We start from the raw sequence: 24,871 nt of genomic DNA on the forward strand, positions 1-24,871 counted from the left end.
AGCAATGGCGCACAGCTGCAGTGCTGTGCGCTACCTCAGTGAAGACTGGAGTCTTCTGCCGCCGATTTCGAAGTCTTCTTGCTTCATTCACCGGCTTCTGTCTTCCGGCTCTGCGAGGGGGACGGCGGCGCGACTCCGGGATCGGACGACAAAGGGTGAGATCCTGTGTACGATCCCTCTGGAGCTAATGGTGTCCAGTAGCCTAAGAAGCAGGACCTATCTTCAGTGAGTAGGGCTGCTTCTCTCCCCTCAGTCCCACGCTGCAGAGAGTCTGTTGCCAGCAGATCTCTCTGAAAATTAAAAAACCCAACAAAATACTTTCTTATAGCAAGCTCAGGAGAGCTCACTAAGTAGCACCCAGCTCGTCCGGGCACAGATCCAAACTGAGAACTGGAGGAGGGACATAGAGGGAGGAGCCAGAGCACACCAGTATCCAAATTCTTTCTTAAAGTGCCCTGTCTCCTGCGGAGCCCGTCTATTCCCCATGGTCCTTACGGAGTCCCCAGCATCCACTAGGACGTTAGAGAAACTTCAATTAAGTTAAATACTAACCCAAATCCTGGATTTAGCGAATCCTTTAAAATTACATACAGATGTGTCTGTTTACGTCTTTGCTGGCAGCACGATGTACATAGTGAAACTAGGTACCAGAGTTAGATATTTCGTGCTCCCTATTCACATATACATTACATCAGATGGAAAATGTCCTTGTCCAGGATACTCCGAGGAACGTGTAGAATTTCTCAATTTTCTTTAGGAATGTCACATGTCCATAGATATTCCAGGAGGGGACATCTTCAATGTGGTATAATAAAAAGAAAAATTGCAATATTGTGTAATATGTTCAAAACACAATGGGGGGTATTCAAATGTTTGAAAAGTCAGTTGGGTGTCTGTTTTTTCCTATCTAATAGACAGGAAAAAACAGACAGTCTAATAGTACAGAAAAATAGGCAGAGGTGATCTATAGGATCCACCGATAGTTGAATCAATGGGTTACTGTGCCATACTCACACCCAAGTGAAGTAGGGTCCACACATAAATGTTTGGGAGTCAGACAGTGATTGGGATCTTCATTTATCCCCACATATCCCATTATTTATACAGGAAATTGGCAAAGGGACTCTTAAAGAAATTTATGAAGAGTATCCCCAACATAGAAAAAGAAACCTTGATGTGCAGGTCACAATTGTGTTTTGAACATATAACACTATATTGCTTTTTTTCTTTTTATTATACCACATTGAGGATGTTCCCTTTTAGATTATCTATGGACATTTTACATTCCTTGAGAAAATTTTGAGATTCTACATATTCCTCGGAGTACCCTGAACAAGTAGTTTTTTCCATCTGATGTAATGTATATGTGAATAGTGAGCACAAAATATCTAACTGTGGTACCTACTTTCGACTATTGCCATATTTGTATGTTGGGTAAACATACCACACAGTTGGTTTCTTGTAGCTCCTAGTGTGCATGGTGATGGATACCTGTTTTGTATCCATAGCACGATGTACATGCCCACGCATCATGGCAGGTTAATTGCCGCGCACACAGGGGCGACCTCCTGGCTTCTGCTGGTATGGTTCTATTCCCTTCCTGTAGATGCCGCAGGGACTGGGAACAGTGCGGCTGCATTTTCAGCAAGGGAATACAGCCACACCAGCAGAAGCCAGGAGGTAAGATAAGGTAAGTTTAGGGTGGAACAGCATCCATTATTAAATCGGCTCTACTGGCAAAAAACTAAGCTGCAGCGCAACTTGGACGCCCAACTTTAATCCTAAATGGGCTGTAAGCATTTGAAAAGGTGACTCAATTGTCCATCGGTGATTTATATTTTTATCATATTTTATCACACATAGGGCCTGACTCATGTTTATAAGCAAAGCAAATTATCAAGCAACTCGGCAAAATCATGTTGTTCTACAGGTGGGGCAGATGTAACATGTACAGAGATTTTGGTGGGATGTGTTCAAACTGAAATCTAAATTGCAGTGTAAAAATTAAGCATCCAGTATTACAGAAAAAATATACCCCACCCAAATCTTAATCTCTCTGCACGATACATCTGCCACACCTGTAGTGCAACATGGTTTTGCACGGTTGCTTGAGAATTTGCTTTACTTACAAACAAGAATCAGGCCCATAGTTATATCCTATTCAGAACGAAGCTGATTTCATAAAACAAGCGCGGATTACTTTTCAATATAAAAATCATCCCGTACTAAGGAAGTAATACTTTGTATCAGGATTTCCAACAATATACTAACACACTACACTAGCTACATTTTATTTTCACTTTTTCTGAGGCACCTGCTTAACGAAGGGTTTCTTCCCCTACAACTACTCTTGTACCTCAAAGACCTTACAAATGAGAATGTCTTGTGCTTTATCAAAGCAGGAGAATGTTTTGCTGGGAATTAGCAAGCCACAGGGGGTTATTCAGCAAACCAAAAAAATTACACTATAGGGGGGTACACACGGAGCGATAATCTAAGCAATCTGACTAGATTGCTTAGATTTTCAGCAAGATCGCTCTGTGTGTAGCCCTAACAGCGATAGCGATGCGCAGACCCGCGCATCGCTATTGCTGCTGCTAGATTGGCCTGCATGCAGGCCAATCTAGCGGGTCGCTCACTTCACCCGCTGGGTGAAGTGAGCGGCCCCCCGTCTCCCCCCGCACGCTCAGCACAGATCGCGCTGTGCTGAGCGCCGGGAGAGATGTGTGCTGAGCGGTTCGCTCAGCACACATCTCTCCAGCATCGGGCCGTGAGTACTGGCCTTAATGGGCAAAGCCATGTTGCATTGCAGGTAAGGCAGATGTAACATGTGCAGAGAGATTTAGATTTGGGTGGGTTATATTGTTTCGGTGTATGATAAATATTGTCTGCTTGATTTTTACACTGCCTTCATGTTTGTAAGTAAAGAAAAAAAAAAGTACCTGTGTCTGGAGCAAACCATGTTGCCATGCAAGGGTAGAAAATACAGTACATTTATATTTTTCTGTGCAGGGTATATACTGGCTGCTTTTGCATGCAGCCTACAAATGTTAGATAGTTTTGATTTTACACTGCATTTTAGATTTCAGTTTGAACACACCACACCCAAAGCTAACTCCCTCTGCACGTGTTAAATCTGCCCCACCTGCAGTGCAACATGGTTTTTTTAGTGTGCTTTTTGGTTTGCTTACAAACCTGAATAAGGCCCATAATACACTATTGCATTTCATCGGGTTTCTCTAGGGCAGTTATTCACCAGTAGGAGGTTCATATAGAATGATGTGGAACTGGAACCCCTAAAATATAAGCACTGTATGTGGTCTTTGGAAAGAAGTTTCCTTGACTGTATTATGCTATTTCTGGTTCTTTTATTTACTGTATATTTGTAATTCTATAGAGAGAGAGACACACACACAAAAAATATATGACACATACACACACCTGTCCTAAATGGAAAATACCATTGTATCGATTTGATCTTTACTAAATAATGAATATATATGCAGGTGTGACATTACCATAGGAGCAGCTGATGAACCACCGGATGCCCATGTGGCCGGAGCTACCTTTGGTTGCCAGTTGGCACCTCCCGTCAGCTTCTTCTCCCCAGCATTCCACTGAAGGTCTCCCCTAATTAATTCAGATATGCATCTTGTAAGAAGCAGTCATCATTAAAAAAAAAAAAAAATGAACTGAATGAGATGATACTAATCACTTTCAGAACCCATGGTACGGTTACATCTAGACAATGTGTAACATGGTGACCTGAGCATCAGGACCACTAACTAGCTTGGTCGGAAGTGTAATGAAAAGGCGACATAGAGGACATTTGTAAGCTCTCTGCAGTGAACATTAACTGAGCAGACCGATTGTGGCGATTTTTCCCCCCATTATTGAATATTGCACTCCTCTTGGAGACACAAACACACCAATAGAAAACAAATAATAATTGTAAAACCTTGACTTTTACTGTGCGAGTTGGCTTTATTCGCTTTATCTTTTACAAATGCCCTCTGCAAACTGTGTTCACACACACAGCAGGACACTGGACTCCTTTTCTAAGAAACATGCTCTGATAGTAAGAGCTCTACAACGGTTACTAGAAATATGGACAACAGACAGTAATGTTGTATACCTCTGCTTATCTGCCTGATAAGGAAATGTTCTTTTCCTAACCCCAAAAATTGTAAAAACACAACAACTTTTGTAAACTAATTGAACAGTTACTACCCATTATATGCAGTTCTGAGCTCTTAGGTTGACCGTTACTTACTTTTTAACAGTAGTGCCAGAAATGCCAAGATCTAAAAAGTATACAATTTTCAGGCATTAGAACATGCAAGCAACAGCTATGGCAACAATTATGCATTAGGAAGAAATTATACTGTATTTTATTATACACAGTGATAACGAATGTGATAATGCCGACATCTAGAAACATCTGTAGCTATCAAATAGTCTTCTCATCATATAATCTACTGCAGACATAAATGTTAAATTGTGGTTACCTTTATTTAGATAAAAGTCTGAAAAGCTCCTATAGTAGAATCCAACATAATAATAAAAAAAGACTAACAAGAGTAACCTGAATGTAAAGCTTTAATAACATATTGCCCTTGTGATGAACAAGCCATATTTTAATTAATAACGTGTTTTAAAAAAATGCTGATTTCATTTGTAAAATAAACTCAGTTTTTTAAAATAAATATATATATCTTTGGCACATTAGTGGAAATAAAAGCAGATCACTAAACTTTTTTTTTTAGCAGTGGTAGCACCATCTCAGCAATAATAAAAATAATCTTTTTTTTTTTTTTAAATTATCATTATTATTATCATCATCATCAGTAATAATAATAAAAACATTTTTTAATATATAATTATTAAAACAATACTGCCAAGGCATACAGTATGAGTGATGATCAGCCGGCCTCTGCAATTGTGCAGCGGAATGGGCTTCAGTACAGAGATGGCAATAACTCAAAACAAGTGCTGAATCATAAGAAAAGTAATGCGACAAATGACAAGAAATAACATTTTGGGAAAGAACATTGCACTTACTGCCTACTAAGCTTGCAAGAGAGGTATCAAGGTCACTTCCCACAGCTTTGCCTGAGCCACTAGCGTTGTTTCCTGATGTGAGGGTAGAGGATGCCTGTGATGTGGGGGTCATGGTTGGAATAAGCAGATCTCCTAATCCATCAAATACTGAAGAGGGAAGTAAAGGTAAGCCATTAGGAATCCAAGCAGAGTACATGGAGACAGATGTAATAGATCTGAGTACTTCCAATCTGGATGTATTTACAATCACACACATTTTATTTATTTAAATACATATACATATATGTATCCTGAAGGTAAGGATTAATGGCCCGCTTAGGTTTAGGCTGTGGGAAAGGGGAAGGAGGGTTAGGTTTCGGCTGCAGAGAGGGGGGGGTAAGGGTTAGGCACCATCGGGGGAGGGTTGGGTTTAGACGCCACCGGAGGGAGGTTTTCATACTGAATCCATATCCATAATTGACATCTATATACTGTGTATATATATATATATATATATATATATATATCTATATCTATCTATATGTGTGTGTGTATCCTATGTAATAAAAGGCTAACGTTGCGACTAATCTCTATGGGGCGTGGGGGGTGTAGGGGGCTGGGAATTCAAGCATTTTGTACTCCAGCTAGTGGCGTCTGGCAGGGCAATTCAAGTGTTGCTCCGTTTGAGCGCACCCAGCCTCCTGGGCAATATAGTTTACTATATCTCCCAGTGTGTATGCAGCCGACGACTAGCGATGCACAGCACTGCGGGTTGTAAATGACCCTCGGTCTCTGCCATGCATGCAGCTCATTTGGACTAATCGTCCAAAGCTGAATGCTCCGGACGGCCATGGCATGACGTCACTGTGTGATATCGCTAGCGATATCGCACAGTGTATATGCCCATTCACCGAGCACATCACCTTGTGTGTACCCACCTTAACCCTAAATGTATAGGTTGTCATTGTTCCTAAAATACAAGAGAAAAACAGCACCTGTAGCAAATTGATTATTCAATGATGTTTCTCTGCCTGCAGCATTCAATTTAGGGATTTACCTCTCTCTCTAAAAACCAAGTGTAAAAATCGAAAGAACAAGAGAAGAAAGAACAAAGCGCTGGCAAAACAGTTTATCTCAATTTAATAGCAATATTTGAATATTACAATATCCATTAAAAATACATATTACACGCATATTACTCATTTGTGGCTGGTGTCCTCAGGGTCAGAGAAAAGCAAACATATGTGGTATTTTTTCAGATAAAGAGCAAATGGACACGCAGTAAAAACACTGACTGAGGAAGCCGCTGATACATTGGCAGAGGCGGTGAAATGCATTTTTGAGCAATTTAAACCATCTGCATAACTCCCAACTGTCCCGATTATCGCGGGACAGTCCCTTTTTTAGGACTATCCTACTATTCCAACACAGTCTCCCGTGGTGGGGAGATGGAGGGAGGCGGGCAGTTGGGAGGCTCACGGCACTCATTAAGCTGTGAATAGACACTGTGCGCATGCGTCTATTCAGTGGAGTCAGAGGCTAGGGGCAAGGCCAGCAGCTCAGAGGTTTGACCACACTGTGATAAAAATGGGGGTGTGGCTCATGATCGTGGGGATTCCGCAGAGCTACGTCGCTTTTTCTGAGGCCACACCCCTTTTGTGGGTGCAGAAAGTGTCCTTATTTGTCCGTGGACAATGTTGAGAGGTATGCATCTGGTCACTGCATCCACCCTTGATGTCCTCACCCTGGAACTGCACCTCTTCTACAGTATCTCCGGATATGACTGTCTTAGGGATCAAACACAGCTGGGACTACAGGAATGATTATAAATAAAAGGAACCAGAAGGGAAAAGTGGTAAAAATTTCAACTGAGTTTTACCATGGCCATGATTAAGTGCTTATAATACCAAATTATTATATTCAGAGTTACATGTGACGCTGCACTCACAAATGTTCTTCTTAAATTAAATTCTCTCTGTTGGTACTGTGCACCTGTTGAAGCTGCTGCTATACTAATCAGATAAGCTTGCACTGGAATCAGCTGCATAAAAAGGAGCAGGAGGCTTTTTGCAGAGAACGGTTTTCTTACTAACATACTATTTGCTGTAATAACAACTTTAGTATTTCAATTCTGTGGAACGAACACAATTAAGGAAGGAGAGGAAAAAACCTTATTTATAAGAACTGTCTTTCAACTAACACAGCTGCTTCAAATGGAGATTTATTACTATTAACTCTGCAGAATCAGGATTGTTTTATGCTATGTAGAACTTTCAGATATAATAGCAGCTGCTTATATGTTGCTTAATATGTATTTTTAATGGATATTGTAATATTGAAATATTGGTATTAAATTGAGAAACTGTTTGCCAGCGATTTCTTCTGTTTTTGATATGGTTACTGTCGATGCACAATGTCTACATTTAGAACATGTCAACATTGTTGATCATGACATAGGGCCAGATGCATCATCGCTTGGAAAGTGATAAAATGGAGAGTGAAAAAGTACCAACCAATCAGGTCCTACCTGCCATGTAACAGGCTGTGTCTGAAAAATGGCAGTTAGGAGCTGATTGGCTGGTATTTTTTCACTCTCCATTTTATCACTTTCTAAGCGATGATGCATCTGGCCCATTGTATCTGTGTACATTCTAAATGTTTACATCCTGTCAACAATCAGAACGTAATGACATTTTTTGATTGTTGCAACTCTTCCTGGTATCCCCTGCAACAGCCCATACAAGAGCTGCTGCAACATTCAAGGCCACTGGCATTGTGGGAATGGATGTGACCCAGTGGCACAGCAAGAAATCACCCCCCTCCCTTTTATGGGATTTCACGAAGAGTGCGAGTGTGTGTGTGTGTGTGTGTGTGTGTGTGTGTGTGTGTGTGTGTGTGTGTGTGTCTATATATATATATATATATATATATATATATATTTTTTTTTCTTCAAAGCTTTTGTTAATTGGACCTTTAAGTGGAAGTGATCAGGTCATTCACCAGAAATATGGGTTCAAAAAAAGGAGATATTGCAATTACACAACATTAATTAAAACAACCCAAATAATCAGAACTTATATGATGCTGTAATAAGTGTTTTGCAAAGACCATCTTGTGCAGAGGTAATTACTGGGGATCATTGATAGAGATCAACTAGATAAAGGGTCCACAGAACACAGCCAATGTAAAAGCTGTTGTCCGCAGGTCTTACCTGCAGGAGCATGGTGTTTCGCACTTGTAGTTATAGACTCAAATTTGGATTTCCAGCATATTCAATTATGTGCCTTCCATAGAATTTACAGATGTACCCTCTCTCATCGTCGATGTAGTCACATAAAACAGCCCTTCTAGTCGCGCCTAATCCTGAATGCCGGGCATCTTTTTGTGCATTTCTTACCCAAAAATGTGACTTATTCGCATCGTTATGCACAAGCAGACCCTGCTGATTAAAATGATATGCCTAAATTCTATGTGCGACTACCGCTGTATGTGCATACGTAATGCTACGTTACCGGTTTCCCCATTTTAATCAGCAGAGTCTGCTTGTGTGTCTTATCACATAGCGATGCGAGTAAGATGCATTTTCAGCAAAAAATACGCCAGACTCTAGCAGTGTTGCATGAGAAGTGACGACTCGCCAGGCATCTCGTGGTGCATGGCGTATAGAAGTCAGATGTATAAGAATACATCTGTACATCCCACTCTTTCAGATTACTTTATGGACAATAAAAGCTATATCGAGAAGTGGAACAAAATACCACCCACATGGACCATTTATTGCTGCAGTATTTTTGCTATGGGTCCATTCCCTGCATTCTGGTGGATGCGGTCAAAATTCCAGCAGTCAGGATCCTGACAGATACCGGATTAAGGGTAGGGTAAAAATACTTACAGGGATTTGTATCAGGATTCCTCTGTCGGTTAACTGTTGGAAACCCAGTTGCCGGTATTTCGTACCTAACCCCACTTTGTGGCAAATGGGGTCAGTACAGCAGCAAACTATGGTTGTGTACACACGGCGCGATGCGCCGCACAGCCCGACATTGACTATTTGACGGAGGCGAAGCCCGGCCCCGCCTATATGGTCAATGTCGGGCTGCCTACACAGTCTATTTTTTCTTGTGATGCGATCTTGCGGGAGCGCGCATCGGCATCGCAAGGACTAAACACACGGTGCGGTATGCACTATATTTTGACTATATAGTCAGAATCTAAAGAAATATCGCACCGTGTGTACACAGCCTTTAAAATTATTCACTGACAGACTGCTACTGTATAATGGTGGAGTTGAGCCTCAAGAAACACCAAATATCGCTGTCTGGGTAAATAATTTGCAGAGCAATGTGTTGTTGTATGGAGAAGAGCAGGGGAATGTGTCATTGCAGTTGAGTAAGGAAAGTCACTAAATCTTCTTGGGAGCTAGGTGGCCTGCAGGCTTCCAGCCATTCACTTTAAATTTCCATACCACTTTGGCAATCACATTTATGAGGCAGATTCAATTAGCTGCCTGCAAATTCACAGAAAATTGCTTAACACAGCTAAAAAGCCATGGCCGCAACTTTTTACCAACTAGAAAATCTGTTATGTCAACATGGGTCTCAGCGGGAGTTTACACGGATTTTAGTTTGCAGCTCCCGAGAATGTTAAAAGTAGGTAAAAATAAGAATTTACTTACCGATAATTCTATTTCTCGGAGTCCGTAGTGGATGCTGGGGTTCCTGAAAGGACCATGGGGAATAGCGGCTCCGCAGGAGACAGGGCACAAAAAAGTAAAGCTTTTACCAGATCAGGTGGTGTGCACTGGCTCCTCCCCCTATGACCCTCCTCCAGACTCCAGTTAGGTACTGTGCCCGGACGAGCGTACACAATAAGGGAGGCAATTTGAATCCCGGGTAAGACTCATACCAGCCACACCAATCACACCGTACAACTTGTGATCTAAACCCAGTTAACAGTATGATAACAGAAAGAGCCTCTTAAAGATGGCTCCTTAACAATATAACCCGAATTTGTTAACAATAACTATGTACAGTATTGCAGATAATCCGCACTTGGGATGGGCGCCCAGCATCCACTACGGACTCCGAGAAATAGAATTATCGGTAAGTAAATTCTTATTTTCTCTATCGTCCTAAGTGGATGCTGGGGTTCCTGAAAGGACCATGGGGATTATACCAAAGCTCCCAAACGGGCGGGAGAGTGCGGATGACTCTGCAGCACCGAATGAGAGAATTCCAAGTCCTCTTTTGCCAGGGTATCAAATTTGTAGAATTTTACAAACGTGTTTTCCCCCGACCACGTAGCTGCTCGGCAGAATTGTAATGCCGAGACCCCTCGGGCAGCCGCCCAAGATGAGCCCACCTTCCTTGTGGAATGGGCCTTAACAGATTTAGGCTGTGGCAGGCCTGCCACAGAATGAGCAAGTTGAATTGTGTTACAAATCCAACGAGCAATCGTCTGCTTAGAAGCAGGGGCACCCAACTTGTTGGGTGCATATAGTATCAACAGCGAGTCAGATTTTCTGACTTCAGCCGTCCTTGAATGTATATTTTTAAGGCTCTGACAACGTCCAACAACTTGGAGTCCTCCAAGTCGCCAGTGGCCGCAGGCACCACAATAGGTTGGTTCAGGTGAAACGCTGATACCACCTTAGGGAGAAAATGCGGACGAGTCCTCAGTTCTGCCCTATCCGAATGGAAGATTAGATAAGGGCTTTTATAAGATAAAGCCGCCAATTCAGATACTCTCCTGGCGGAAGCCAGGTCCAGTAACATAGTCACTTTCCATGTGAGATATTTAAAATCCACCTTTTTCAATGGTTCAAACCAATGGGATTTGAGGAAATCTAAAACTACATTTAGATCCCACGGTGCCACCGGAGGCACCACAGGAGGCTGTATATGCAGTACTCCTTTAACAAAAGTCTGTACCTCAGGAACTGAGGCCAATTCTTTTTGGAAGAATATTGACAGGGCCGAAATTTGAACCTTAATAGATCTCAATTTGAGACCCATAGACAATCCTGATTGTAGGAAATGTAGGAAACGACCCAGTTGAAATTCCTCCGTCGGAACACTCCGATCCTCGCACCACGCGACATATTTTCGCCAAATGCGGTGATAATGTTTCGCGGTGACTTCCTTCCTTGCCTTAATCAAGGTAAGAATGACTTCTTCTGGAATGCCTTTCCCTTTTAGGATCTGGCGTTCAACCGCCATGCCGTCAAACGCAGCCGCGGTAAGTCTTGAAAGAGACAGGGACCCTGTTGTAGCAGGTCCCTTCTCAGAAGTAGAGGGCACGGGTCGTCCGTGACCAACTCTTGAAGTTCCGGGTACCAAGTCCTTCTTGGCCAATCCGGAGCCACTAGTATTGTTCTTACTCCTCCTCACCGTATAATCTTCAATACCTTTGGTATGAGAGGCAGAGGAGGAAACACATATACTGATTTGTACACCCAAGGTGTTACCAGTGCGTCCACAGCTATTGCCTGTGGATCTCTTGACCTGGCGCAATACTTGTCCAGTTTCTTGTTGAGGCGAGACGCCATCATGTCTACCATTGGTCTTTCCCAACAGTTTATTAGCATGTGGAAGACTTCTGGATGAAGACCCCCCTCTCCCGGGTGAATATCGTGTCTGCTGAGGAAGTCTGCTTCCCAGTTGTCCACGCCCGGGAAGAACACTGCTGACAGTGCTATTACGTGATTCTCCGCCCAGCGAAGAATCTTGGCAGCTTCTGCCATTGCACTCCTGCTTCTTGTGCCGCCCTGTCTGTTTACATGGGCGACCGCCGTGATGTTGTCCGACTGAATCAACACCGGTTTTCCTTGCAGGAGTGGTTCCGCCTGGCTTAGAGCATTTTAGATTGCTCTTAGTACCAGAATGTTTATGTGAAGAGACTTTTCCAGGTTCGTCCATACCCCCTGGAAGTTTCTTCCTTGTGTGACTGCTCCCCAACCTCTCAGGCTGGCGTCCGTGGTCACCAGGATCAAATCCTGTATGCCGAATCTGCGGCCCTCCAATAGATGAGCCTTTTGCAACCACCACAGAAGATATACCCTTGTCCTTGGCGACAGGGTTATTCGCAGGTGCATCTGAGGATGCGACCCTGACCATTTGTCCAACAGATCCCTTTGGAAAATTCTTGCATGGAATCTGCCGAATGGAATTGCTTCGTAAAAAGCCACCATTTTTCCCAGGACTCTTGTGCATTGATGTACAGACACCTTTCCTGGTTTTAGGAGGTTCCTGACAGGTCGGATAACTCCTTGGCTTTTTCCTCGGGAAGAAAAACCTTTTTCTGAACCGTGTCCAGAATCATCCCTAGGAACAGCAGACGTATCGTCGGAAAACAGCTGCGATTCTTGGAATATTTAGAATCCAGTCGTGCCGTCGAAGAACTACTTTAGATAGTGCTCTTCCGACCTCCAACTGTTCTCTGGAACTTGCCCTTTTTAGGTCGTGCAAGTAAGGGATAATTTAGATGCCTTTTTTCTTTGAAGAAACATCTTTTCGGCCATTACCTTGGTAAAAAGGCCCGGGGTGCCGTGGATAATTCAAACGGCATCGTCTGAAACTGATATTGACAGTTCTGTACCACGAACCAGAGGTACCCTTGATGAGAAGGACAAAATTTGGACATGGAGGTAATCCTTGATGTCCAGGGACACCATATAGTCCCCTTTTTTCCGGTTCGCTATCACTGCTCTGAGTGACTTTATCTCGATTTGAACCTTTTATGTAAGTGTTCAAAACATTTTAGATTTAGACTATGTGTCACCAAGCCGTCTGGCTTCAGTACCACAATATAGTGTGGAAAAATAATACCCTTTTCCTTGTCGTAGGAGGGGTACTTTGATTATCACCTGCTGGATATACAGCTTGTGAATTGTTTCCAATGCTGCCTCCCTGTCGGAGGGAGCCGTTGGTAAAGCAGACTTCAGGAACCTGCGAGGAGAAGATGTCTCGACTCTCCAATCTTTACCCCTGGGATAATACTCGTACGATCTAGGGGTCAACTTGCGAGTGATCCCACTGCGCCCTGAGACTCTTGAGACTACCCCCCCACCTTGAGTCCGCTTGCACGGCCCCAGCGTCATGCTGAGGACTTGGCAGACGCGGTGGAGGGCTTCTTTTCCTGGGAAAGGGCTGCCTGCTGCAGTCTACTTCCCTTACCTCTATGTCTGGGCAGATATGACTGGCCTTTTGCCTGCATGCCCTCATGGGAAAGGAAAGATTGAGGCTGAAAAGACGGTGTCTTTTTTAGCTGAGATGTAACTTGGGGTAAAAAAGGTTGGATTTCCCAGCTGTTGCTGTGGTCCCCAGGTCCGATGGACCGACCCCCAAATAACTCCTTCCCTTTATACAGCAATACTTCCATCTGCCGTATGGGATCTGTATCACCTGACCACTGTCGTGTCCCTGACATCTTCTGGGAGATATGGACAACGCACTTATCTTGATGCCAGAGAGCAAATATCCCTCTGTGCATCTCACATACATATATATAGAATGCATCCTATTAAATGCTCTACATGAATAAAATATTTTCAGTCAGGGAATCCGACCAAGCCAACCCAGCACTGCATCTCCAGGCTGATGGCGATCGCTGGTCGCAGTATAACCACCGTATGTGTGTATATACTTTTTAGGATATTTTTCCAGCTTCCTATCAGCTGGCTCCTTGAGGGCGGCCGTATCTGGAGACGGTAACGCCACTTGATAAGCGTGTGAGCGCCTTATCACCCTAAGGGGTGTTTCCCAACGTACCCTAATTTCTGGCGGGAAAGGGTATAACGCCAATATTTGCTATCGGGGTAACCCTACGCATCATCACACACTTCATTTTATTTTATCTGATTCAGGAAAAACTACAGGTAGTTTTTTCACTCCCACATAATACCCTTTCTTGTGGTACTTGTAGTATCAGAAACACGTAACACCTCCTTCATTGCCCTTAACGTGTGGCCCTAATGAGAAATACGTTTGTTTATTCACCGTCGACACTGTATTCAGTGTCCGTGTCTGTGTCGACCGACTGAGGTAAATGGGCGTTTTTAAAAACCCCTGACGGTGTTTCTGAGACGCCTGGACCGGTCCTAATAGATTGTCGGCCGTCTCATGTCGTCAACCGACCTTGCAGCGTGTTGACATTCTCACGTAATTCTCTAAATAAGCCATCCATTCCGGTGTCGACTCCCTAGAGAGTGACATCACCATTACAGGCAATTTCTCCGCCTCCTCACCAACATCGTCCTCATACATGTCGACACACACGTACCGACACACAGCACACACACCGGGAATGCTCTGACAGAGGACAGGACCCACTAGCCCTTTGGGGAGACAGAGGGAGAGTCTGCCAGCACACACCAAAAACGCTATAATTATATAGGGACAACCTTATATAAGTGTTTCTCCCTTATAGCATCTTTTATATATATACAATATCGCCAAAATCAGTGCCCCCCCCTCTCTGTTTTAACCCTGTTTCTGTAGTGCAGTGCAGGGGAGAGCCTGGGAGCCTTCTCTCCAGCTTTTCTGTGAGAGAAAATGGCGCTGTGTGCTGAGGAGATAGGCCCCGCCCCTTTTTCGGCGGGCTCGTCTCCCGCTATTTTTGAAGTTAGGCAGGGGTTAAATATCTCCATATAGCCTCTGTGGGCTATATGCGAGGTATTTTTTGCCTCTAATAAGGTTTTTATTTGCCTCTCAGAGCGCCCCCCCCAGCGCTCTGCACCCTCAGTGACTGTTGTGTGAAGTGTGCTGAGAGGAAAATGGCGCACAGCTGCAGTGCTGTGCGCTACCTTTATGAAGACTCAGGAGTCTTCAGCCGCCGATTTTGGACCTCTTCTCTCTTCAGCGTCTGCAAGGGGGCCGGCGGCGCGGCTCCGGTGACCATCCAGGCTGTACCTGTGATCGTCCCTCTGGAGCTAGTGTCCAGTAGCCAAGCAGCAAATCCACTCTGCACGCAGGTGAGTTCACTACTTCTCCCCTAAGTCCCTCGTTGCAGTGATCCTGTTGCCAGCAGGACTCACTGTAAAGTAAAAAACCTAAGCTAAACTTTCTCTAAGCAGCTCTTTAGGAGAGCCACCTAGATTGCACCCTTCTCGTTCGGGCACAAAATCTAACTGGAGTCTGGAGGAGGGTCATAGGGGGAGGAGCCAGTGCACACCACCTGATCTGGTAAAAGCTTTACTTTTTTGTGCCCTGTCTCCTGCGGAGCCGCTATTCCCCATGGTCCTTTCAGGAACCCCAGCATCCACTTAGGACGATAGAGAAAATATTTTACAGCGAAAAAATGTCCCAATATTTCTAAACTTGCTTAAAACTATTAAAAATCACGTTACAGGGATTTTACTGTCCCCCCCCCCAAAATATGACTACCAAAAAGGTCAAAATTAGCCACTTGAAACCTTCTAATGATGTTAAATACTTTGCATATGGCCACTAATAGTTTTCTATACTGTTATCCAGTGTTATTGGACACCTTTTTGTGGGGTTAACGGTGATTTCCCAAGTCACACACTGCAGCACAGCTGCCACAATTTTCCACTTGAATAGCAAGGGTTGCAGGAGCGCGCATGCTGACAAAAGGTTGCGATGTGTACTTTAAGTCGACAAGCTGTAAGATTTTAACATACTGCAGTTCCTTTAATCCCCCCATATGTGTAGGTCTGTTTAATTCTTGGAATGAGTCACGTGATGTAGAAGAGAAACAGCACCAGTTGACTGCTTAGAAGGCAGAATTTAGAGGATCCTTCCATCCCATCACCTCAGCAAACAGCAGCATAACAAGGCTCCAGAGTGCATGACACCATGCAGAGGGGCGTGGCTTCTGGCAATGGGAAGTACAGCACAGCCAGAAGCAGAGGCGTATCTAGGGTAGGGCGAGTGGGGCACGTGCCCTGGGCGCCTTGGCAGGCCCAGGAGAGGGGGGCACGGCCGGCGTCCAGGGCATCATGCCCCACTCGCCCCCGTCAACCCTAAATGTGAGGGGAGGAGAGCGCAGCGTCTCTCCCTCCCCTCACCGCCGCTGCCAGCACTAGCAGCGCTGCTGTGTCCGGTCTCCGGCGTTAGCCAATCAGAGCTTGCGGACCGGCTCCTGATTGGCTGCCGGTCCGCGAGCTCCGATTGGCTAGCGAACCGGCGCCAGACAGCCGCCGGAGACCTGGAGCGGTGAGGGGAAGGAGAGGCGCTACGCTGCGCTCTCCTCCCCTCACATAGCAACAAGCGGCCGGTAAGTGACGGGGGGGGGGGGTCCGGCGGCACGGGGGGGCGGGGGTCCGGCGGCACAGTGGGGCATATATCTGACACCAAGTGGGGCCTGGCACTGTGGGGCATGTAGCTGGCACTGTGGGGCAATGTATCTGGCACTGTGGGGCAGGCAATGTAACAGGCACTGTGGGGCAATGTAACAGGCACTGTGGGGCAATGTATCTTGCACTGTGGGGCATGTAACTGGCACCAAATGGGGCATGTAACTGGCACTGAGTGGGGCATGTAACTGGCACTGAGTGGGGCATGTAACTGGCACTGAGTGGGGCCTGGCACTGTGGGGCATGTAACTGGCACTGTGGGGCATGTAACTGGCACTGTGGGGCAATGTAACTGGCACTGTGGGGCAATGTAACTGGCACTGTGGGGCAATGTAACTGGCACTGTGGGGCAATGTATTACTGTGGGGCATGTAACTGGCTCTGTGGGGCATGTAACTGGCTCTGTGGGGCATGTAACTGGCTCTGTGGGGCATGTAACTGGCACTGTGGGGCATGTATCTGGCACTGTGGGGCAATGTATCTGGCACTGTGGGGCAATGTATCCGGCACTGTGGGGCAATGTATCCGGCACTGTGGGGCAATGTATCCGGCACTGTGGGGCAATGTATCCGGCACTGTGGGGCAATGTAACTGGCACTGTGGGCCCTTTTCAGTGGCCACACCCCTTCTGGAGTGTGGCCACACCCATTTTTTCGCCCGCGCGCGCCAAAGGCACGCGCGCTCATGCTTCTTTTTGTGTGTGGTTTTTTTTTTTGGGGGGGGGGGTGGGGGTGGCGCCATTTTCCATCTTGCCCTGGGCTCCGAAAACCCTAGTTACGCCTCTGGCCAGAAGCAAAGGGGTTTTGAACTCTGCACAGACATTCTTAGAGACTTTGCTACAATTAAAGCTAGAAAAGAGGGGTTGCAAGTCATTCCCTTTGCCAGGGTGTCAAAACTTCTAGTTGCGGGACTAGGGTGATAATGTGTGTTTTACTACAGCATAACTACCAACATATGGCAGTACGAAAAAGAAAACCTGGGCGTGTGACGAAGAATCACAATCAAAAAGGTGGTGTGGCCTTGCATCAGGCCCTCGTTTCCATCACTCTGGGGTCATGCCCAGTATTCCCTGAGAATCTAGACTTCCCCCAGGCTCACCCTGTGCACTGTTTAGATGCCGTGCCCACTCAGTGATTGAATGCTACCCCATCTCCCGCCCGCTGGACACTTCAGCCCATGTGTGAGACAGTGCCCAAAATGTGGTACTGTACCACTGAAACCTGGATGGTTGGGGGCAGCGGTGACTGAGTTGGGGCTGCAGTGCAGTTCAAAATTCAAATAGGGGAGCCACACCTACTGCCAGCAAGTCCTAGTCGGTGGTGTTTGGCAGCGTTTGGGGTGGCAGTTGGTGTGGTTCTCCTATCTGAATTCTGGATTATGCTGCAGCCCCACCCCTGAAGTCGCCACTAGTTGGAAGGTATGCTACAGAGGTGAGGGAAATGAGCATTACTATAGTGAGGGGAGGGAGGTGGGGGTATGTGTCTTACTACAGAGGTGAGGGGGGGATGGGGAATGTGTGTACTACTGAAGAAGTGTGATGGTCGGGGTAATGTGTGTTTTACTACACAAGTGAGGGAGGAATACTGAAGTGAATATTTGTTTGCGTGTTATAAGAGATGAAGGGAGGATGAGAGCCTCACACCAAAACAAGTTGTGGATCCTTAATATAGAATGTAGACTGACTGTGAAAACAATAACCCTGCAGATCTGTATATCAGATGACCATTCATTTATATCCATAACACATTTATAGGTTTTTACACTGCAGGTTGGGTGTGATGACAAACAGCATTAGACAGTCATTGTCTTCCACAGTGGTGCGCCATAGGGCGCTTAGTGACAGGTTTTAAGTAAAACTCACCAAAGTAACATTGCAGCACAGCCCAGCATGGAAAGTGTGAAAATGAAAATAAATAAATGAAATAAAAATTATAGCATGGTGATACCCTAGGCAGTTAAAAGTAAGCACAGAAAAGCTTTGTATTTCATTATTCTGTGCCATGCTTATTATGGCATTGTCTTTTCTTGTGAAAGCTTGTACAGTGATACATTATCAAATACACATGCATTGCAAATACAATATTTCTTTTTTATAGGACATTAAAACCACAAAACAAATGATACAACAAAGTGAAGGGCTGGGTTCAGGGTGACAGACAGGCGCACAGTTCTATAGCAGCTTCTTAGATTCAAGGTTGGAACACAAAACACAGCAACACAGGAACAGGAGTGAGGAGCATGGAGGGACTATGGGCCTAACTCGGCATGGATCGTTAATTGGAAAACTCGCAAATGGAGCGATTATCGAAGGAGTTTGCATTGCGTCGCGTGTGGGGTAATAACGGCAGAAAATGCGTACAGATCGTAAACGCAATGTAGCAGCTATTTGACTGACCAGAAGACGGCATTTCTGGGCGGAAACCTGCCATTTCCTGGGTATGTCAGAAGAAAAGCAGGCGTGGTTTTGGGGAGGGTCTCTAATGTCGGCACAGACCACTTTCAGCCCGTCTCAGTAGCAGATTAGTGGCAGCCTCAGAGCTTCTTACATTTGCTTAGATGGCAAAGACTCTTCGATGTTCCGGGATTTGCGTATACATCTGCGAGTGGATAGCAATCTGCGATGCATTCACAGATTTGCACTGGGTGTTTTTTCTTTCTATCGGTGTGGCACCTTTTTACTCACAGACAACTGCAATTTCTCAGAATAATGATCCATGCTGAATTAGGGCCTATGTACAATACAAGGGTGATAAAGAGTGAGCCACATAGGGCAATGGTTCCTGTTAGCAGCCTCTTCTATACTGGACCTTACTCAAGGTTAAAATCCAACCAGTGTTAGAAAGGGGCAGAGCTGTGAACTTACTTAGAAATGTATTTAATCAAAAGCAGTCACATTATTGCCAACAAAACTAGTAAAAATGAAATGTATTAGTTTAACAAGCGAACCAAACCTTAAAAGTACAGCCAATGACTGGAATGAAAAGAAACAAAAAATCCCTGAAACCAGTCTGATATTATATAGGTCACCTAACTACGACGGTCATAGTTGGTGCGATGGAGAAGCTGAACAGGCACTAATCCTACAAATTCTAATTATAAACAGGTGCTACAGAGCGTTAGGAAGACAACAGTGATGTTTTGTCATAGACAACAAAAAGGTTTATCCTAGTGAGCAATTGCTAAAGTACAAACAGTAAGATATGAGTTACCAAGGACAAGATGGAGGAATAACTGATAAAAGTCTTCATGTGCCACACAAAAACAAAATGTGACCTAGATTACCAGAGGACTAAACAAGAAAACAGCAGTCTGCTGAAATGTTACTCATTTCATTGAATTAAGATTGACCTAAATTCAACCAAAAGACATAGTTCTTCCCTGCTTAAAGTGGTCTCCATCCAAGCTATAAAAGCCATCACAAAACCAGTTCTGTGCAGTGAACTCTACAGAAAGCAATCTTGGTCACAGACACACAGCCATTTCTCCTGATAAGGCCTTGAAGCAAAATGGAAACAAATAGAGTACGTTGATACGTGCACAGTAAGAAACTTCATTCTACTTCCTCTCGGAGATACTTGTGCACCACACCCAGTCACAGCTACTGAACGGACATAAAATCACACTGCACCATGCCCATAGTATTACAATGCCACACCTACTTTCACCCTTCCGCAATATGCAAAGCATGCTGCTTTCTCCGTTACTAGCACATCAGTAACCCGCTGTGCGGATTTGCTCACTGCTACTGTAGAAACCTATTCACACTGCAAATATTAGAGGTGACACTGGGAGGGGGATGTAGTTATGATCCCGGCGGTCGGAATGGGAGGTACTATCCACACCAACACCAAGCGCTGCACAGATGGCAGTAATCAGCCCAAATTTAATAAAATGTAAAAAAAGGAAATTGGTTATTTTACTATAATCTGAGAAAAGTATTTATTAAACAGTTTCTGCAATAATCCCGGTACATATATAAACTGACCTGAGGCATCAAACGTGCTGCCAGCTGTAGTAGTTGCAGCAGCAGCAGAAGCTAGGGCAGGGGAAGTGGCAGGCTGACTGGCTCCAAAGGCTGCATCAAAGTTGGGCTGAATGATGGTATTCTGTGCTGGGGTAATCGGTGTAGGAGATGGTGCCATAAAGCTACCGCCGAATCCTTCAAACAAAGCACAAGACTATGATTAAATATATACACATATCTAATTTATTTTAGCCTGATTCATATTTATAGTTTTATTAGCTGTTACAAACACCCCACAAATACATGTACTGTATTAGAAACCATACAGTGAAAAAGAAAATAAATAGTAAGAAAATAAGCAGCAGAAAAAGATCGTCAAAGTACTATGTACCAGCACCACACACTAATCATCATTCCTAAAACGCTCTAAACAGCTATTTAAGCCCCATGTTGTCCTTGGACAGCAACAGACCCTTTGTTTTCAAGAACGGCGTTTCAACAAGGTGAATTGACCAAGGTGATAACAAAAAGCCTAAAACATCATAAGTTAATCATAGAACCTTGGTCCAAATTTTAACTATAAATCCAGGAATATCCAGAGATTGCGTCTCGGCAGACATGGGGGAGGGGGAGGGGGGGGGGGTATAGGGGGGACCCACAGATAAACCTGTCATACAGGTCAATTTTTGATGGTGAAAAATAATGTTGCTGCTAGTCATGTATTAGTTTATTGAGACTTGTGGTAACCTCTTTTTGTTTGACAATACTGTATGTTAATACTATTTACTATTATTTTTTTTCTTCTTTTTACTGTATCCCCACTACAACTGCTGGTAGAGGATTCCATCATTTGTCTACAAAGTTCCAAATTATGTTGTCTTTATGACCTTACTCGCCTACATCCAGGAGATGCCAAAACTCTATGTACTTCTCCCCGACTACCAGGAGAGCAGTTCAGTCCCAATCAAGGTGGGGTGGGGGGGGTCCAAGAGCTTGACTAAATGATTGGTCACGAATTGCGGACACACACACACACACACACACACACACACCTGAGTAATTCTATAAAATGGTAGAGGTAGAGTCTCCCATATCTGAAATGCTTGGAACCACAAGTATTTTGGATTTCCATATTTTGTAATATTTGCATACAATAATAAGATATCTTGCTTTCTGGCCCCAATTACATAGTTATCTAGCATACTCTAGAAAGCTTTATTTTTATTTAGTTTAAATACTGCCTTCTTACATCTTAAATGTATTTGAGAAGATCTATAACAGATCACCCCTGAATATCTTGTAAGCATGTACATGTTCAGCTCTTGAACATATATTTAATATGAAGGAGCGATAGGGCTAGTTTTGTATCACCACAATTGAAAACTTCCTATTGCCAAGATATACCAAGAATACATCACTAGAGCAGATGAGGACCCGGCACTAATATATTGGTAGTGGTAAAAGAATTCTTACTGCTTAGTCTATAGTGCATCTACGCATGTCTAACCAAATGTTGCAGGTTCATGCTTATGAACTGGAACTAGGATATTTCACTTTTCTTCTAGATTGACTTGCAATAAATAAATAATTATTTTTCAAGCATTATTCTCTATCACCATACGGAGATACTTATTAAAAAGGCTTTCCAGTGCTTTTGTCACTGTCTACTGGAGAATGGGCTTTGTTCTCGCTAATATTTAAACACATAGATTCCTTACCTTTCCTCTCTGTAGTTCACACCACTGACTACAACACTCCGCCTTCTGAAGCATGCCCATACATTATCTTTTCTTGGAATCTATACCAAGATTTCTTAAGTATATATCGCATATGTGCCTACTTTTGAAACTAATTTCAGACAGATTGTAATTAGTAGTAGTAAAAAGTGCCATGTGAAGCACGGCGAGCAGATGAGAGGGTGTGTCATGCTCCCCACAAAGGGCGTATCTACACTTAAATGGGTGTTGCAAAATAGTTCTACATAACATTAGTAGCAATATATTTTGGGAAATTTTACAATTATTGGAACGAACATTGCTGCCTGCACTACTGGATTTCCTGTTTGCAACCATTCGCTGTGATATTTCTTTTCTTCTCACTCAGCACAATATACATGATAAATGTCATGAATGTGCAATAAATTCCAAATGTAAATAGACCTTGTGTGAATTCTTACTTTAATGGTCATCTGTTGGTAAAAGATGGATTTTAATTTTTTTTGTAGTATTGTCCTTTTTGTGTGTTTAACTAAGGATTACTAATAAAACGTTCCACAGCTCACACGGGTGTGGATTATTAGATCTACGCTAAAAAAAGGTCTACAGTCAATAAGTCTACCACTAATAGTAGACATGCATTAAGTCGACAGGGTCAAAAGGTCGACATAGAATAGTCAGACCGTAGGAAAGGATGACACGGTCAAAAAGGTCAACACAATTTTTTGGGGGTGTTTTCTCACTTGTTTGCCACAAACAAGCCCCATTAGTGTACTGCTACGCTCGCCTTGCTTCGGCACTCCACTACCGCTGCACTTGGCACAGGTTACTATTCCCAATTGTAGTCAATGTGGATAGTAAAGTATGAAAGAGTCAGAAAAAAAAGATGAAAATACAAACGTATGTCTACCATATGTGTGTCTACCATTGTCATGTTGACCTTTCGGACATGTCGACATTTTGAACTACCTACTTTTTACATGTCGACCTTCTGACCCTGTTGACCTAATGCATGTCTACCTTAAGTAGTAGACCTTTTTAGTGTAGATCTATAGTCTGGATACCGCTCACACACACTAGCAGCTGAGATAAGAAGACACAGACCACAGGGGCCCTACAAGCTTGTGCTGAAAGTCAACAGCAGAGGCTGATGAGCCTAGTCAGAAGTTATAACCGCGACTACAGCAAATCACTGTCCTTGCCCAGAAAGTCCTCTGTGGTACCCTGGCTGCAGTGAAGAATCCAAAGAATCAGGAGATTTGATTTATAAGCAGATCAGCTGGAGATAAAAGCTTCAAACTGTAGTCCCACAGGATGGGGAGGGTAGGCAACTATGACATATTGTAGGATACCTATCAAATGGGTTGCAGTCATGTGACCGGCGGTCAGGAGACTGCCGGTCGCAATACCGGCCCCTAAAACCCGCATGCAGATCAACAGGGACTATTCCCACTCGTGGGTGTCCATGACACCCATAGAGTGGGAATAGAACCTGTGGCGATCGCAGCATACCACCAAGCCCACTGAGTGGCGAGCGCAGCAAGCCCGCAAGGGGCTTGTTATGCTCGCCCCCCCTCCGGCATTCTGCTGCCGGGATACCGGCGTCTGTCTCCTGGCCGCCGATCGCGCATACCCAACCCCTATCAAATGCTTGCTTTAAATTCACTACATTTATTGGACATGATTCCTATAGGAGTCTTTGCTGCCACTGATCTCTAATCTGATGGTAAATAAACAGCAATTTTTCTTAAATCTTGTAAACAATTTCAGAATTTCCTTACTATTGGCAGGAGATTCACAGGTCTATTACTATTCGATTCTTCCTACTGCTTGTTTCTGGTCAGTGGATTTACATGGTCATTTTCCAATCAACCTGCAATTTTACCTGTGAGCTGTGGTTTAATGGTTTGGTTTATGATGCCCTTACATCTTTTCATACTCTTCAATGTATAGCTTCTTGGGCATTGACTTATCTATTTTAATTCATGTTATTCCTCTTACTTGGAAAGTATATCTTTGTCTACAGAACTGGCAATCCCTCTGAATCATTAACATTAAATACAGAGGAAAACTAGTTATTTAAACAGGCTTTCATTTCCTTGTCACATTTATTATAGCGACACCTTTTAGGTTAAAGTCCCAATTGCTTCCATTGTTTCTACCCTTTCACCAATGTACTGTATCTAGAGAAAAATCTATCCTTTCCTTTCTTCTATTTGCTGTTTAGTATAATTGTACTGTGTGTTTAGCTTCTGTTATAGGGCCACATACACGGGAGAGATGTGTGCTGAGCGATGTGGGGGAGGACGGGGGGCCGCTCATTTCACCCAGCGGGTGAAATCAGCGACGTGCTAGATTGAGCCTGCATGCAGGCCAATCTAGCACCGGCGATAGCGATGTGCGGGGCCGCGCATCGCTATCGCTGTGGGGGGTACACACGAGTGATCTGTGCTTAAAATCTAAGCAATCTAGTCAGATTGCTTAGATTTTAAGGATGGATCTCTCCGTGAGTATCCCCCTTTAGACCAGTTTCAGATTTCTCGTTAGCCTCCGGTGACTGAGCTGATCTAAATTTAGTTTAAACATTTTTTTTGGCACATATAGTACTGGACGCTTCCATGGAGAATCATATGGTTTTCTGTACGTATTGCTGTTAGAACACATCTAGCAATAACTACTGTTACAGTTCCACCAGTACTATAACTAAGTGTACCTAGGTGATCACGTATGTACCTGCCCCCTGTGTGTATACACTTAGTTTGCCACTATCATTAACGCGCACACGCACCCACGAAATACCAGGTGCAAGAGATACAATGCCAAACAGGCAGATTTACG

The 24,871-nt window shown here is 44.1% G+C and overlaps 1 protein-coding gene across 1 annotated transcript in view; it reads right to left on the bottom strand.

The window, feature by feature from the left end:
* SNAP91 (synaptosome associated protein 91) overlaps positions 1-24,871 on the bottom strand; it is a 346,885-nt gene that overhangs the window by 40,768 nt on the left and 281,246 nt on the right. The window contains exons 24-27 of the mRNA XM_063916907.1: positions 20,340-20,513; positions 5,062-5,208; positions 4,274-4,304; positions 3,519-3,630 (exon numbers count right to left, since the gene is read on the bottom strand). Of these exons, the coding sequence (XP_063772977.1) occupies positions 3,519-3,630; positions 4,274-4,304; positions 5,062-5,208; positions 20,340-20,513 (464 nt within the window). The remainder of the gene's footprint in view (positions 1-3,518; positions 3,631-4,273; positions 4,305-5,061; positions 5,209-20,339; positions 20,514-24,871) is intronic.

Source organism: Pseudophryne corroboree, chromosome 4 (assembly GCF_028390025.1).
Source record: "Pseudophryne corroboree isolate aPseCor3 chromosome 4, aPseCor3.hap2, whole genome shotgun sequence".
In the NCBI taxonomy this organism is placed as follows: domain Eukaryota; kingdom Metazoa; phylum Chordata; class Amphibia; order Anura; family Myobatrachidae; genus Pseudophryne; species Pseudophryne corroboree.